General features: G+C 51.5%; 2 protein-coding genes across 2 annotated transcripts in view; both read left to right on the forward strand.

Moving 5' to 3' along the window:
- LOC131216152 (mannose-1-phosphate guanyltransferase alpha) overlaps positions 1-1,402 on the forward strand; it is a 1,649-nt gene extending 247 nt beyond the window's left edge. The window contains exons 2-4 of the mRNA XM_058210567.1: positions 1-849; positions 916-1,036; positions 1,100-1,402. The exon at positions 1-849 is cut by the window's left edge and continues 35 nt beyond it. Coding sequence (XP_058066550.1) covers positions 1-849; positions 916-1,036; positions 1,100-1,344 — 1,215 coding nt within the window. The 3' untranslated portion in view covers positions 1,345-1,402. The remainder of the gene's footprint in view (positions 850-915; positions 1,037-1,099) is intronic.
- A 7,702-nt stretch (positions 1,403-9,104) lies between these two features.
- LOC131205858 (RNA-binding protein fusilli) overlaps positions 9,105-14,851 on the forward strand; it is a 45,526-nt gene continuing 39,779 nt past the window's right edge. Inside the window, exon 1 of the mRNA XM_058198139.1 lies at positions 9,105-9,383. Coding sequence (XP_058054122.1) covers positions 9,255-9,383 — 129 coding nt within the window. The 5' untranslated portion in view covers positions 9,105-9,254. The remainder of the gene's footprint in view (positions 9,384-14,851) is intronic.

Consider the following 14,851-nt stretch of genomic DNA (forward strand, 5'->3'; position numbering starts at 1 on the left):
AAACCACTGTTTCCGGTGGCGGGCAAACCCATCATCCAGCACCATGTCGAATCGTGTGCGCGGCTAAAGGAGCTGAAAGAAATTCTCATCCTTGGGTTCTATCCGGCGGCCCAGATGCAGCAGTTCGTCAGCAGCATGCAGAATTTGTACGACGTCAACATACGCTACCTGCAGGAATTCACAGCACTGGGCACGGCCGGTGGAATGTACCATTTTCGTGATCAGATTCGCTCCGGTAATCCGAGTGCGTTCTTCGTGCTGAACGGAGACGTGTGTGCCGACTTTCCGCTGCAAGCTTTGTACGACTTCCATCGCTCCAAGGGCGACCGGGCGCTGGTGTCCATCATGGGGACGGAAGCAACGCGCCAGCAGGCCATCCATTACGGTTGCTTGGTGTTGGGAGCGAACGAGGAAGTGACGCACTACGTCGAGAAACCGAGGGCCTATCTGTCGACGCTGATTAACTGTGGCGTGTACGTGTGCTCGATGGATATATTTGGCCGCATGGGAAACGTTTTCCACCTGAAGCAACAGGACTACTGTCAGCTGAACAATGGCAACGGCAAGGACAGCGGGCACATTCAGTGGGAGCAGGACATACTTACGCCACTCGCCGGAACCGGCAAACTGTACGCTCTTCCCGTGAGCAACTGGTGGTCGCAGATTAAAACGGCCGGGTCGGCCATCTACGCCAATCGACACTATCTGGCACTGTACAAGCGTGCCCACCCGGAACGGCTGGCCAATGCTGGCATCAAGGAATCGGAGAATGGGGACGGAAGTCTCGTTTGCAACATCATTGCGGATGTGCACATTCATCCGACGGCTTCCGTGCATCCTTCGGCAACGGTAAACAATTGAAATGTTAAAGTTTTTGGGAGTTGTAATGAAACATTATTTTCTATCCACCGTCAGCTGGGCCCGAACGTTTCGATAGGACCGGGAGTCGTGATCGGACCCGGAGTTCGCATTCGTGAGTCAATCGTCCTGGAGAATGCGGTCATCAAGGATCACTCGCTGGTACTGCACAGCATTGGTAAGCAAATTGCGGTTGTTCGTTTTCTCCCGGAGTAATCGCAAGCGATTTGTAATTTCACAGTTGGCCGAGGATCGCAGATCGGTATGTGGGCGCGAGTCGAGGGAACCCCTAGCGATCCCGATCCGAACAAACCGTTCGCCAAGATGGAAAATCCACCACTTTTCAACAGCGACGGCCGGCTTAATCCGTCGATCACGATTCTTGGGTACGCGGTCAGTGTGCCATCGGAGATGATCGTGCTGAACTCGATCGTTCTGCCGCACAAGGAGCTGAGCCGAAGCTTCAAGAATGAAATCATCCTATAGAACCGGTTTTCTTTCTCCGCCAGTGGTTTGTTGTGCTATTTTCTCATTAAAGCCAAGGTAAAACTAAGCAAGCAAAGTACATTACTATTAGCCTAAACATGAAAGAAAGCTACGAGATTGCGCTGGGTAGCATGATTTATTGTGGTAATAATTTAAAATAATTAAAATGTTGAATTCGCACATAAAATTATGTGACACAGTGTGTATAACAGTATAGCAGTATAACAGTATAACAGTTTGTATAACAGTTTCCCTTCCGCCATTTTGGAAACGCCTACTTTTTTCGTTAAAAAATTCATTCTTACGGAAAACTGAACGAAGAAATTTCAAATTTTCGTCAAAGTTTCGTTAAATCGTTCAGATTTTTGAAAAAAGAAGTTGCCAGCACTGACTTCTGGGAACCCTATCAACAGGTAAAAATGGCTCACAAAGTTTGACAACATGCGAGAGTGAGCGAACGGGCGATAGGTGCGAGCAGGACCGCGCTTGTCGTTCACCACTTACTCACCGAGTTTCGTATGGAAAATTAAAGGAACTTTTGTATGGAAAACTTAAGGAGGTTTGTATGGAAAAATAAAGGAAGGTTGTGTGAAAAAGTAAACCCTGTTTCGTACGGAAAACTAGACCAAGTTTCGTTCAGATGCAGATTGTATGTTCAGCAGGTGAGCCCCAGGTGAGTTCGGGCCGATCGGCGCTCACCGCTCAGCCACATTAGGAACAGGAGTCGGCGAGAAAAGGCCTCAGAGCAAGAGTTGAAACGCAGCGAGTTTGACGTGCTTGGGCATAAACGCTCTGCATCGGAATCCGTCTGGACTTTGCCACCGAAACCGTGAAAGAAGCGACAAGTGCGGCCCAAACTCTGGTGCCAAGTGTTGTGGTACTGTGCGCGCAGGTACTTTGTGCAACAACTCGGGTCCGTGGTTTCTAAGAAACGCGTCAACGCGTCTTCTCATCACCGTCATCATCATCATCAGCCTCTCATCAGTCGCTTCTGGCCAGTGGTCAGTGGGTCCGGAGGACGACGTGGCTTCTTGGGCAAGCTGAACAACGATCGGCAGAAGCTGCTGCGTGTTGCCATGAACTCGAAGGATTTCTTCTGCTGCAGGATTCCCAGTTCGGCGTAATTTCCGATTTCCGGTGCGGTTGTGCGCGGTGAGCTCCGCGGGCTGCGCGGAACACAAAAGTTTGCCCAGCGAGTTTTGGAACGAGTTTTCCTTCCTTTTCCGAGATACCCCCGAAACCCGACGCGTGAACTGGTGGCGTGAGAAGCGATGTGTCAATTTTCGTAGTGTTTTTTCTTCGCTTCACCTGGATTCCGGAGTGTGCGTTTCCTTTTCGGTGGTGAAGCTTCGCCGGAGCGCTGATGCGTGAGCTGAAATCCGCCGATCGTGCGAGTTGCTGTCGTCGTCGTCGTGTAGCCGAGCGGAATAATCCGCTTCCTCGCTCCGTAACGCACCACTTGTTGTGCTCAGGTGAGAAACGCGCGGCCGTGTTTTGGTGCGGGCCTCTCCCGTATCGCAGTTCTGTGGTCTACTTCGGCCCGAAATGGAAGCGGAGGTCAATCGCCATCGATTGGCATGTTGGCATTCTTTGAATCGGGCGATTGTTTAGAAAGTGTTTTGAGCTATTGTTGACCCGCCAATGCGCCAATCCAGAGACGCGCGGGGCTGAGAAGCTTATCTCACATATGTGAGTTTCACCTGTGGGCTTTCATCACCTTGGTAACGCGGAATTTCTCACCCGTCACGTCTCACTCACGGTGCATTTGGTTCTTGCATTCCGGCACATTCGACGGCCGTTTTTCATACTAATCAGGCATCATTTTCCACCATATTGCTAGTGCCGGTAGTGGCACCAAGTATACGAAGCATAATTCCCGGTTTGATCTTAGCCATTCGGTCTCTGAATGAGAAAACACACAGAATCATCATCAACGCAGAGTGAGAGCAAGCTTGAGAAGCCTATTACGAGCTGGTGAGAAAAGGCCCATGGACAATGTTTGATTCACTGTCCATTCGGCATCATCATCATACCCTGATAATCGCAATAGAAAGCCAGACCGAATGCACTTGACGAATGCTGAATTGGCCGTGCCGTTTTTGTCACATCGAACGCCACAAATGGATTGGTCAAACGGAACCCGTCAACAGTTATCATTCTTTTCATTGCTTCGCTCTCTTTCTCTCTCCTTTTTCGCATTACGGGCTTACGGGCCGTGTTTACGTTCTCCCGTCGCCGTTGGTAAACAGATTTGGGGAATTTTTGGGTAAACTGATTGACGCAGGTTACCAGGTTGCTGCGATGCTTGGGCCGAAGTGCATTTTGCCTTTTGGGTATTTTCGTGTTTTCCTCGCTGAGGACTCGTCACTTGGCGGTGAATCGAATTTTCGCAAAAAATCGGTCGCCTCTTCCCATGATGGATGGTAATTTTTTAATTTTATTACCATTCTCTTAAGGCGCTCGGGCAGCAGCGGTGCGGCTCTGTTTGGATGGGGCGTTTTATTGACCGCAAATGAGTCAGCGAATTTTATAGCCCCACAATAGGAGTCCACCTCGCGTCCCGACTGAGGGTTAATTTGTTGAGTCGAAAAAAACACCCACAGACACAGGCTTAAAATGTGTCCGATGGTGTTAGTGTTTGCATAAAGCTCTATTTTCGATTGTTTCGGGCTTTTTCTTATAAACTGCAGACCAAAACATCCTTCCAAAACAATGCTAATAAGGACCCGTCCATCATTTTGAGGCATAAAAAGGTCCATAATTAAATAATAAATAATGATTCACCAAAGCGAAAGCCATAGAGTAATTAAATTAAGCTTTTGTTTCAAAACCGTGGTTTTTGTCCTCCTAATTGGTGGCACATGTTTTTTCGGTCTTACTTAACCCCGTTTCGGGGGTTTACGGAACCGAATTCCTGGCGTGCGTGAACCGTGCGCGCATGTTGCGAGCCAATTTACATCTCTTTCGCCATCTTCACGCGCTGTGGCCATCGGGCCGGCCACACTGAGCGCTGAGCGCAGGATTAAGATAAGTGGTCGCGTTCACGGCGCAAAAATCAAGCCCCAAAAAAGCTCTGCGACTAAGAAGCGGAGGACGCGCGCGGCTGTGGGGCTGCGGAGTGAAAAGTGAAATTCCTTCGCGACAATTTGTCTACTGTTTTCTGGGGTGACCATCGGAGCGGGGACCTCGGCACAGGCTTTCGGCCCCAACAGAGTGAGGTTGTTGGCGGCCCCTAACGTATTTGCATATGGAAAAGGCAATAGGCGCGTTTTCTACTGCCTATTTGTACATCCAGCGTGAGAAACGTCGGAAACCGAGAAGATGGTCACCAACAATCCGGGGGCTTTGTTGACAGAAACCTCTCGCCATCCGCGGGTAACGGAAATAAGCAGAGGAAAGACTGCATACGCTCTTCTTATAATGTTTTAGTTCGGGATTGAGAAACATTCAAAGAATTCTCAATTACTTCGTCGATTAGACCCCACCGTCCATTAAACACGCTTAGTTCTTCGATCAACCGATCAATGATCAGCTTAAAAAAATCTTAACAGACTCCCGGGACCCCGGGAGACTCCCTGAACTTTCTTTTTCGTTTGATGTTACCGATTTTTCGCCTTCCGACGAAGTGAAATCCATTTGCGGTACGACGGAAATTTGAATTAATTTATCAAACACTGATCCCGAGCGAAAGAGAGAGAGAGAGAGAGAGAGACAAAGAGAAAAAGAGGGAACCCCTAATGTGTTGACGCGGCAGAATTAGGCTTTCCGTCGGCGTCCGTCGATAAAATGGCTTCCACAGGTTGGACGGTGTTTGTGTTTTAAACTCTTTTTTGGGGGACTCTTTCAACTTCCTTGTTTTGTGGACCAGATTCCGGTGTTCCCTTTTCGGTATATCGTGGGATTGAGGTGATCACTGCTAACCATTCGTCCGTTTGTGTTGACTTTGCAAACAATGTAGATGGTAGGGTTAAAATTTTAGCCAAATCAATCAAAATCTTCCTATTCCTAAAATCACAACGAACAAAAGACAACTATCAATCCAGCGCGATCACCACGATTTTTTGCCATCTATTACGCTCATCGATCATTACGCATGAGAAAGTAAACGGTTGAAAGGATAACAACACACAGCCCCGTTTTCGTTTCTGCCCAGACCGGGGACACCTCCGGGCGGGAACACAAGGTCGATCGAGGCGCGATCGTACGATGTGTTTATTTTTCAAACTCTCGACTGCATAACGTGCCCCCCCGAGCGCGTGGTTCCGTTTCATATATTCGGAAGGGCAAAAGTCAATCAGTCAAAGGGGGGTGAAAGAAATCCTCCGGTGGGAGTGTTGGTGTGGGTGAATTTTTGGAGCGAATTCGTGAGTGTGTGTAGAAGAAGGTGAAGGCAATCGGGGGCAGATCAGGCCCAGAGCAGCTAATTCGTGGTTGACTTGTTTTGGTTGTTCACCCCCCTCTTGGATAGGCCACAACAACAACAAAAACAACAGGTGGACAGGTATGCTGTTGTTATGCGAGAGAGGAACTATGCGCGGAATGCATACACCGACGACGCCGACGATCAGCATAGAAGAGAAAGCATAAGCGTGAAACGGCGGCGCAGGAGAATAAAAGTGTACGGTCTCCGGGGTGTAGGGTTCCCGGCGTAAGTGGTGTCACCTGTCGGGCCAGACAGAAGAGGGCGATATTTTCCCACACTTTTTCGAATTTTTAAGGGACAGAAAATGTTTATTCATTCCAATATTTTCGTCCCTGTCGATTGTTTTTCCCATGTGTTGCAGTGCACGGGCTTGTTCCGGGAAAATTCTCCGCTCTCGTAGCATATGACGCACGCACGACGCAGAATAAAATTGATTGAACGATTTTCCCCGGATCCAAAGGGGTTCGTGTGGCCCGGGCCAAGAACGGTACATTTTTACCCCCATTTTCAGCGGGTTTCCCCGGGGCCCCCGGGGAAGTTAATCAATTTATTCAGCGAAATTGTTTAATACGATTAATGGGCAGCAAAATAAATCACTCGCCTGTCCTGGCGGGCGCCCTGGTGGGATTTAGAACTGGTTTGGTGTGATTGGGGCCATGTGACAATTGGATCGCCCGTTTATTGGTGCCCGTTAGAGGTGCCCGGCCGCCGTGTGTCCCACCGCCGCCCTACATAGGAGTGTGTGCATTTATCCGTTTCCGAACGGTGAGATGTGTGTGATTCTTTCGAGAGATATCGTCCGGAGGGGCGCACGCGGGCCTTGTTAAGATTTTGAGATGTGAAGCAGGGCCGTAACGGCCCGTTCCCGTCATCTTCCTAATCTTCGGGCCGGCGGTCCCCAGCGGTGATAAACCTGCTTTTCGGGCCGGGAAGATGAACAACACACCTTTTGCATTAGTAGGGCCCGTTTATCACTTCGAGCACTTCCTGTTGTGGGGCCGCTGCACCGAATATGTCGGGCCGCGGGTCAGTTTAACTGTTCATTTGCGCCTCCCAACGGAATAAGTCACTGTGCGCCGCCGATGGGTCGTAATGAGCGATAAATAATGGTACCGATGGCGATTAATCAAGGCTCTACAACGGGAAACAAACAGGCCGCTGGTAGCAGTGCAGTGGATCCCGAACAGGATCCCGGCACACGGCTCGGGGCTACATGTTACCCACCAACCACAGCGCTTCCCGCTGCCCAAGAGGGACCCTTTGCCATTTCATGATCGGCGGTAATTTGACAGCGCTTCCGTGGAATGCGCCCTCTACCCCCCACTGGGTTTGAGGAATTTTCTCGGCCGCGCGTGATCATTTTCTATCCTTACAAAATTAAACCATAAATTAAATTGATTTTCACCACCCGGCGCCCGCGGCGGTCGATCGCGTCGGGGGGAACCCTGGCGCACCGCTTTCCTCGCTAGGGGGTGTGTGGCCACAGTTTTCCTTAATTTCCATTTTGTTTCAGACCCTCGCCTAATTGGAAGAAGCAGAGGCGAGGGTGCAAAGAACAAGACGTGCGGCTTCTGCCGTCTACAGCGTGGCGGCGAAGGCACACGAATAGGTGGCCCCCAAAGAGGGTAGTAATCGATTAGCTTTATGAGCTTTTCCATTTGCGGCCCGTCGTCGGTCGGTCGGTCGCCCTGTAATGGTGGGTCACCGACAAGTGCGGCGGACGATCTGCAGACGATCGTCGTTAAAATTCGTCTATTAGCGCCTGTTATATTTGTGCACCTCGTCGAAAAATTGATCACAACGATCGAGAGACTGAAAGAGAGAGAGAGAATGTGGATTGGGAGAGGTGGTTTAAAATAAAGTTTAAAAATAAATAAAATCCGCTCACGACGCTGGCCGCGGGTCCCGTTTCTCGCTCGATCGCGCATCGAAGTCTTTCTATTATGACACGTGTAGCATCATCGGCGCGCCGGAGCAAGGTGCGTCCATGGCATTGTCCATTCCCTGTGCTAAGGGGTTTAGCCATTGTGGCCTGGGGTGCGTTCGGTCCTCTCTCTCTTTCTTTCTCTCTCTCTCTCTCGATCGCGGCGGGTTCTCATGGAGGATATGAGCGACCACGAACCGGTCTCATCGGAAGAGGGATGAGTCCGGTTTATTGCCATCACCACCGAATGATGATGATGACGACTGCGCGTCGATGATGATGATCCATTCCGCACACACCACATTCCGACGACGAATCACATAGGCCCCCTCACCGCGCCCTCTCGTACCCCGGCAGATGATCATTCACTCCACAACACACCTGTCGCACTTGATCGCTCACTCTCTCTCTCGTGCCGTCCCCTTCCGGCGGCCGCCAGAAATGAAGCCGGATCTTTCCCTGTCCCTTTCTCGCTCTCTCTGTCTATCTCTCTCTAGTAGCGCGGAGTTGTTTTATTCATTCTTGGGCCGGTGCCCCCTTCGGTGGGGCGATCGTCGTGGCCCCCAAATTCTTTCCGTTCTGTTTTTCGTCGGACGCGCTTTCTTTTCGGTTCGAGTTTTCTCTTTCTCGGACCGTGTGTGCGCGTGTGTGTGCTGTCGAAAAGTCGCCCCGCCATTTGGTGGTGGTGAGTTCCCGCTTCAGCAGGCTCGCGGGGAAGCGCTCGCGCGATCACCCCTTGCGTATCATCCGCATATCAACGCCGCGCAACGCGGGGCAGCACACTATCGTTCCTTCGGCCGTGTGGCAGAGAAAGTTTCCTTCCGCATTCACATACAGACACGGGCGTGTTGGTCACTTGCCTGGGGGTCCATTCCGAAGCAGATCATCTCGTGAGTGCGTGATTTTTGGTGGCGGCCTCTGTTCTTTTGGCCTCGGACGGTCGCGACCGTAGAATGCCGTTAGGTCCTCAGTAGATGCAACATGTTCTTTTGTTTCTCCTTTCGTTTGACCTCATGGCTCGCCCTCCCGAAACCTGGCGATGCTGCTATTTTGTGCGAAATAAATTACACTACTCCTCCGGACAGAATGATAATGATTATGTTTCTTCTCTCGTTACAGTGCGGTGCAGTAGTTTGTTGCGAGTGCCTGAGAATCGACACCGACCACCGACGACACGTCGCGCGTGTGTGGAACTCGGATTATGAAAGTGCATCAACAAGTGCACTAAACAGAGATTGATTTCGAGCATCCTGCGCTGTCCTGGTGGTGGCTGCAGTGTTTTTTGTGTGCGTGCTGATCGTGCTGGATCGCGATCGCGTGCGCGCAGGGGCCAGATACTCTGCATAATTAGTGTGTTATTTGAATTAATTTAATCCTAAGACACAGAAGCGCCAACACATACACAGATAGAATATTACATTTGCCGAAACGTGTGTGTCTGGCTGACGTGTGTGTGTACAGCATAAAAAACAACGCCAAGCATCGAGTCCGGTTCGAGTGGACAGCTTTTTTGTTGCGTTTGGGACATATCCCGAGTTGCGCGAACCGCGCGCGCGCGCGAAGATGTTGCTTCCGGGCCATGTGGTGGCGCTGCATGTGACGACGTGCGGCCAGAGCGGGGCTGGCCTCGGCTCGGACGAGAAGGAAGTCGTGCTGCTGATTTACGTAATCATCGATGTGCAGACAAATAACGTAAGTACCTCGCCTCGCCGGGGGCGCAGCGGCAAACAAAACCAAAACGGCGGGACAGAAGAAGAAGTAATCACAAAAAGACAACACTCCACGACTCTGACGGTGGTGCCGACCTTTCGGTGGTCTCGTCAGGTGGCGGGGTCAGGCGGATTTGCGCACATCAACATAAGCGGCAGCAGCGGCACCAATCAAGCCAACGCCACGTGTTGTGTGCTGCGCAAAGACCTTGATGTTGCGCGCACCTAGTGAACTTCGTCCTCGTGCGAACCGCTGGGGACCGGGACTTTTACCCGTCCCCGGGCCAGGCGATGGCCATTCTGTCCGATACTTTATGCGCTGCTCCGGGTGGTTGGTGGTTTTATTGTTTCATTTTCCAACGGCCCGCGCGTGTGGTGCGCGGGCCCTCAGGGCGTGCCGGAACCTCTCTTCTTTTGGGACTTTGGCCGGCTCTTGGCGTGGAATCTGCTGATGCGATCCCACCGAAAATCAAGGCGTGTGCCAATAAACATCAATGTTTGGTGGTTTCATTGCAATTTCAGGTATGGCTGCAGGTCGAAACGGTGAAAGGCGCACCGGTCCGGACAACATATTTTGGAATTTACTCCTTGTGTGGCACCGCCGCCGTCATGGTGGTCAGGTGTGCCAGGTCATTTTCCTGCCACGGATAAACGGATGAGCGTCCGTTGCCCGTAATTTGGCCGATAAAGAAAACGGTTTTTAGTGGCGAATTAAATGAGGGCCTGCGGTGGCGGCGGTGCTTATTGCCAACTATGCGCGCCGCGCGACTTCTGGAGTGCAATTTTGAGAGTACAAAACAGCAATCGATCCGGCCGGCGGCGGGTATGAAAAAGGAAATTGGCCTTCATTGGCGGTTCCTGCGGCGTATCGCAGAGTGATGTGGAGTGATTTCTCACGCTGCTCCTGCTCCGAGTCCGACCGGAAATGTTGGTTTAGGTCGAAGTACAGTTTTGATTCGAGAATTCGCTCCGGCCCGCGGTTCGCTGTCCGGTTCGTGTGCGAGATCTAGTTCAAGATCTCCAGGGTCCCGGCTCCCGAATTGCAGGTTTTTGGCGGGCTCCTTTGAGAGCTCCTTTCAGAGCGGTTTTTGATCGATCTCGGGGGCCTTGGGCTTGTTGTTGCGCCTTTGGAGGGCCTTCTGTTCAACAGGTAACCTCTGCCTCTCGACCTGACCGACTTAAACAACACCTCGACACAAGGCGCCGCAATTTTCGAACCCTTTCCTCCCCCCCCTTTGGCACTCGAGGTGGTTAACCATCGCCTGAAGAAACCCCCCCTAAGAGATGAAGATTTAACAATAGTGCCCAGGAGGGAAAAAGTGGCCCCCGGGTGGAAAGATGCTGCGCATATTGTGCGCTGACTGCGGCTCGCTTTAAGACATAAATTATTTTGATGAATCTCTCGCCTCTCTCTCGGCCGGTCGTCGTGGATTGAAATGTGTTTATGGCCCACCGGGAGGCGAGCGGCATCGGAATCCCGTTGCAAGTCAGCAATGGTGTTAGAGTGTAGTGATTGAGTTTAGCGATAAAAGTTCGCCTCCGTCCGATAAAAAAGGGACGGCGGAAGCTACGGGGCTGTTGCGGCGCCGAGACTCTGTCGGTAGCTTCACAAGAAGCGAACTGCGAGCAGAGTTAAATGTTTTATTGATCGGCGTCCAGTAAGGGTTAAAAAAAATTGATGGTTTAGTTGGATGATTTTAGAAAAATGTGTGGAACCGCTAGCCTCTGAGAAGGACCCAGAAAGGGCGAGCCACCGTTTGGAAGTCTAAGAAAAGGCCCATTTCCTTATCGAACGGCTTCAAATCAATCGGGCTCGACGATCTCCATTATGTCATAGATTTAACCTTGGCGCGCCAGAATAATTGCGCCCTCGTCCCGGAGAGTACCGGAGAATGGCCAGCGTGCAAGAAGAGGACGGACAAAACGGGCCCATGCATAACACATATCCGATGATTTCGGTTTCCGGTGCGGAGATCCAGGGGGTCAAAAGGGTCAGGCGCGCCAGGGCTGACAAAAATCTGTGTCCGGACGACCGTCGGAACGAGATCAAGCCGCGCACAACAACGACACGAGGAGGTCACTTCCGGACGGGCGTACCCGGACGAACTTTCGCTCGCTAACTCTTCTCCCCGCGGTCAGTTTGCCGCTGAACTTCTGCTGGGCTTCCGAGGCAGTGGACGGAGAACACACTCGATCGTTCAAGTTTGTTGCATGACCATCTTTAATTCATGAACGACACCGCAACGCACCGCACCGACCGGTTCCCGCCATGACCCGCTGCTTGCCTAGAAGCCAGCGAAGGAACCGTCGGTCGGTCCGTTCCGTTCCTTCCACCCCCAGGGGGGAGCGAGGTCTCCAAGCTTTTTAGGGGTCAACTCGTAGTGCGCGATTCCTAAGTGCGCCCCGTTCTTGGAAATGATTCAAGTCTACCTCGTTCAATTTATTTCTGGTTCTCGGCTTGTTATGGTCTGCGTCGCCGCTCTCTTTCTCTCGTGCGTGCGGGAGCTCGAGGATCGTGCCACTCCCGAAACATGCTCCGCTACTGTTTGTGGATAAAAACGAAAGCTTCATGAATAAAATTTCATGTTCGGCACAACGCGCCGACTTTCGGTCATAAAAATGTGCATAAGGTTACGGACACGCGGGGACACGAGGACTCTCTTCCTGGCCTGGCACCCAGGCACGGCCAGAAAATTACCGTTTGACACCAAGGTCAAAGCGCCGTGTCCTGCCCCCCGAGGGGGGCGAGCCATAATGTGCCGAACACAGACAAACAGGCCGAAGCGTAGCGCCCTGTTTCGAGCGCAGCAGTAACCCTTAAATATGATGATTTATGTGTGGGACTGGGTTCAACCCACCGCTCGGCCAAAGGAACGCTGGTCACCGGTTCTTATGGTGTGTGCATTATTCGGGTGGTGCCTTGCACTTCGGACACCTGGAAAGAATTGGCGAGCTCCACAAATGCACACGTGAGGCCGGCGGCCTGTCACACACTGTCTGGATTTTTGTGAAATGGAAACGGAAATTGAAATGCCAAATCTCTCGCGGCCCTCGTAATTACCGACCAGAACGAGCCTGACTCCCGGAAGCCGTCACCTCGCCTGTCTATGAATTCAGTGCGCGGGCTTGGCACCGTCGTAAATCATCATTTTGGACCCTCACCATCATCATAACTCACCTTTCCTTGACACAACGCCAGGCGCGCATCGAGACGCAACGGCGGCGCACACGGTTAACTGCCAGATGATCGTTTTGCACTACTGCTGCTGCTGCTGCTGCTGCTAATCCTGCTGTTAAAAGATGGCCACGGTGAACTATGGCTGGTGGCGGGGCTCGCGAATGTTACATTTCTAAGCGGTGAAATGGGCGATAAATCGTCCTCTTCCTGGTGCAGATGGCTGGCCAGGGTGAGCATTATCGCTAGGTTGAAGATGATGATGTTTTGGTCGTCGCGGGTTTCGCGGTTTTTTTGTTTCGGACGCACTTTATCTTCCAACCGCTCGGTGCAGCGGTGTGTGTTGAATAACGGATGATGAAACTCGACGATTTGTGGACTGGAGGTGGCTCGCTGATGATGGGAGGTTGATGATAAGCCCTCCGGCATCCAGTTTTCGTCCCCCCCGCAAATGACGGTGGTTTGGGAGAAACTTATCTTATCGTCGGAGAGCGCGACGGTTGCATATTTTGCCATGCGCCCCCGAACAAGAATTGCCTACAGTTATACAGTTTCGGACAGGGTTAGCCAGTTTTAGTGATATGGCTGAGTTCAGAGCTGGCCGGCAGGCCGATAGGAGATTATTCTGGGATGTTGATTCCTTTCGTTATCTCATCGTTGGGATGTTGGGTCATCTCTGGGATTTTCTTCCGATGGCTGTGGTTTCCGATTTACAGTGACACTGACCCCAAAGATCGCACGAGATCCTCTGAGAGCACCACACGAAAAATTCTTAGCTCTGGGATCGGCACAGGAGAAATTTATCAACAAAAACCGATTTATTGTTCAGACTTTGTTTTAGGCCAACGCATACGCTTTGATAACGCGCTGAAAATGCAATTGGCCATGACTGGAATGTTTTGAATGCCACGCGAAATGTAGCTCGGACTTTGCACTGTCCGGCCGCACATTTCTGCCGAGTCATTTTGATAGGAAACATTCGCCAAAAAGGAGCACTTACAGTCAACGGTTCTGAAGCTCATAAAATAGCGCCAGGTTAGCGAAATTATTCCAATATTAATTCTGTGCATCTTTTGTGGAAATCGGAAAAATTAATGTGAGTAAATTAACGCTGGTCGCGCCACTATCACCGCGCGATATGGTTTCGGTTTTTATTCATGCCCAATTCCGAATCATTTCCCCCCTCGTAATGGTAATGGATCTCTTCCCTAATGGGGCGAGCTAAGGTGTCTGAGGTCTCTCACGGGGGCTGCTGCTTCCCTCCGAGACCTGACCCCGGTTCGGTGGCTAATCGTCCAATCGGATCCAATTTGGTGCACCATGTTCTTCTTGTGTCTGGTCAGTGTCCGGCGTCGTGCGTTACTCTCTTGCTGGCTTGGCCGGAGGTGGTTACGGTTGAACCAAGTTGAGACATTCGGAGAGAGCCGCGAGAATCCATTTCTTCCGAATGTGCCACGTGCCCCCCCCGGTAATTGGCCCAAACCTTCGTTCCACCCCCCAAAAAAGATGATACCTTCCCCAAGGCTTTTTGTTTAATCCGGTAGACCGAGAACACGGGTTTGCTAATTGGGGCGTGGTGGTCCGTTTGACGGATATGTGCGCACCAAGCCCCACACTAGTTGGTTGGTTCTAGTTCGCGCCGTCGACCTGAAAGAAAGGCTAGCCCGGTCGAAGTTGTCGAAAGGCGACCGAAAGTGTACAAGACACCAATTAGCTTCGCGAAAGTAGCTAATCGGGACGCGTTCCGTTCCGTTCTAGGCTCTCTCGGTGCTAGACGGGCGCGGCTTTTTATGCTTTGCCTAGACCTATGCTGTGCGATACGTCTGTCGTTATCTTGGTGAGGGTTTTTAGCTACGTTTTGCACACGGAAATCAGGCTTCCGGTTCGGCGTTTTCCAGGAAAAGAGTTCGGCTGCTCCCTGGCACGCACATACACTTCACTTAACCTCGATCATTAGCGGGGGTCGTAGCAAGGGCCTAATAGGCTGGCAGGCGGTGCGCCACACTTGCGCTCAGCCCCTTCGCGCGCCTAACCTTAATCAGGAACTTTGCCGTGGCCTGGCCCGGCTTTTCGCTACTTTGCGGCACTATATCAAGGAAGCTCTACAGTAATCAATCTTCGCTCGCTCGCTCGTTGGCTGGCTGGCAATCAGTTTGAAGTTTTTGTGATGATGAGTTTTCGGGACGAATCGAAGAAAACGAAGGAGGAAGTCGGTCTGCACGATGACGACGAACACACCGAGGGGCTAGATGCACCGCGCGCGGGGATCGAGATCC

This window comes from Anopheles bellator, chromosome 1 (assembly GCF_943735745.2).
Source record: "Anopheles bellator chromosome 1, idAnoBellAS_SP24_06.2, whole genome shotgun sequence".
In the NCBI taxonomy this organism is placed as follows: Eukaryota; Metazoa; Arthropoda; class Insecta; order Diptera; family Culicidae; genus Anopheles; species Anopheles bellator.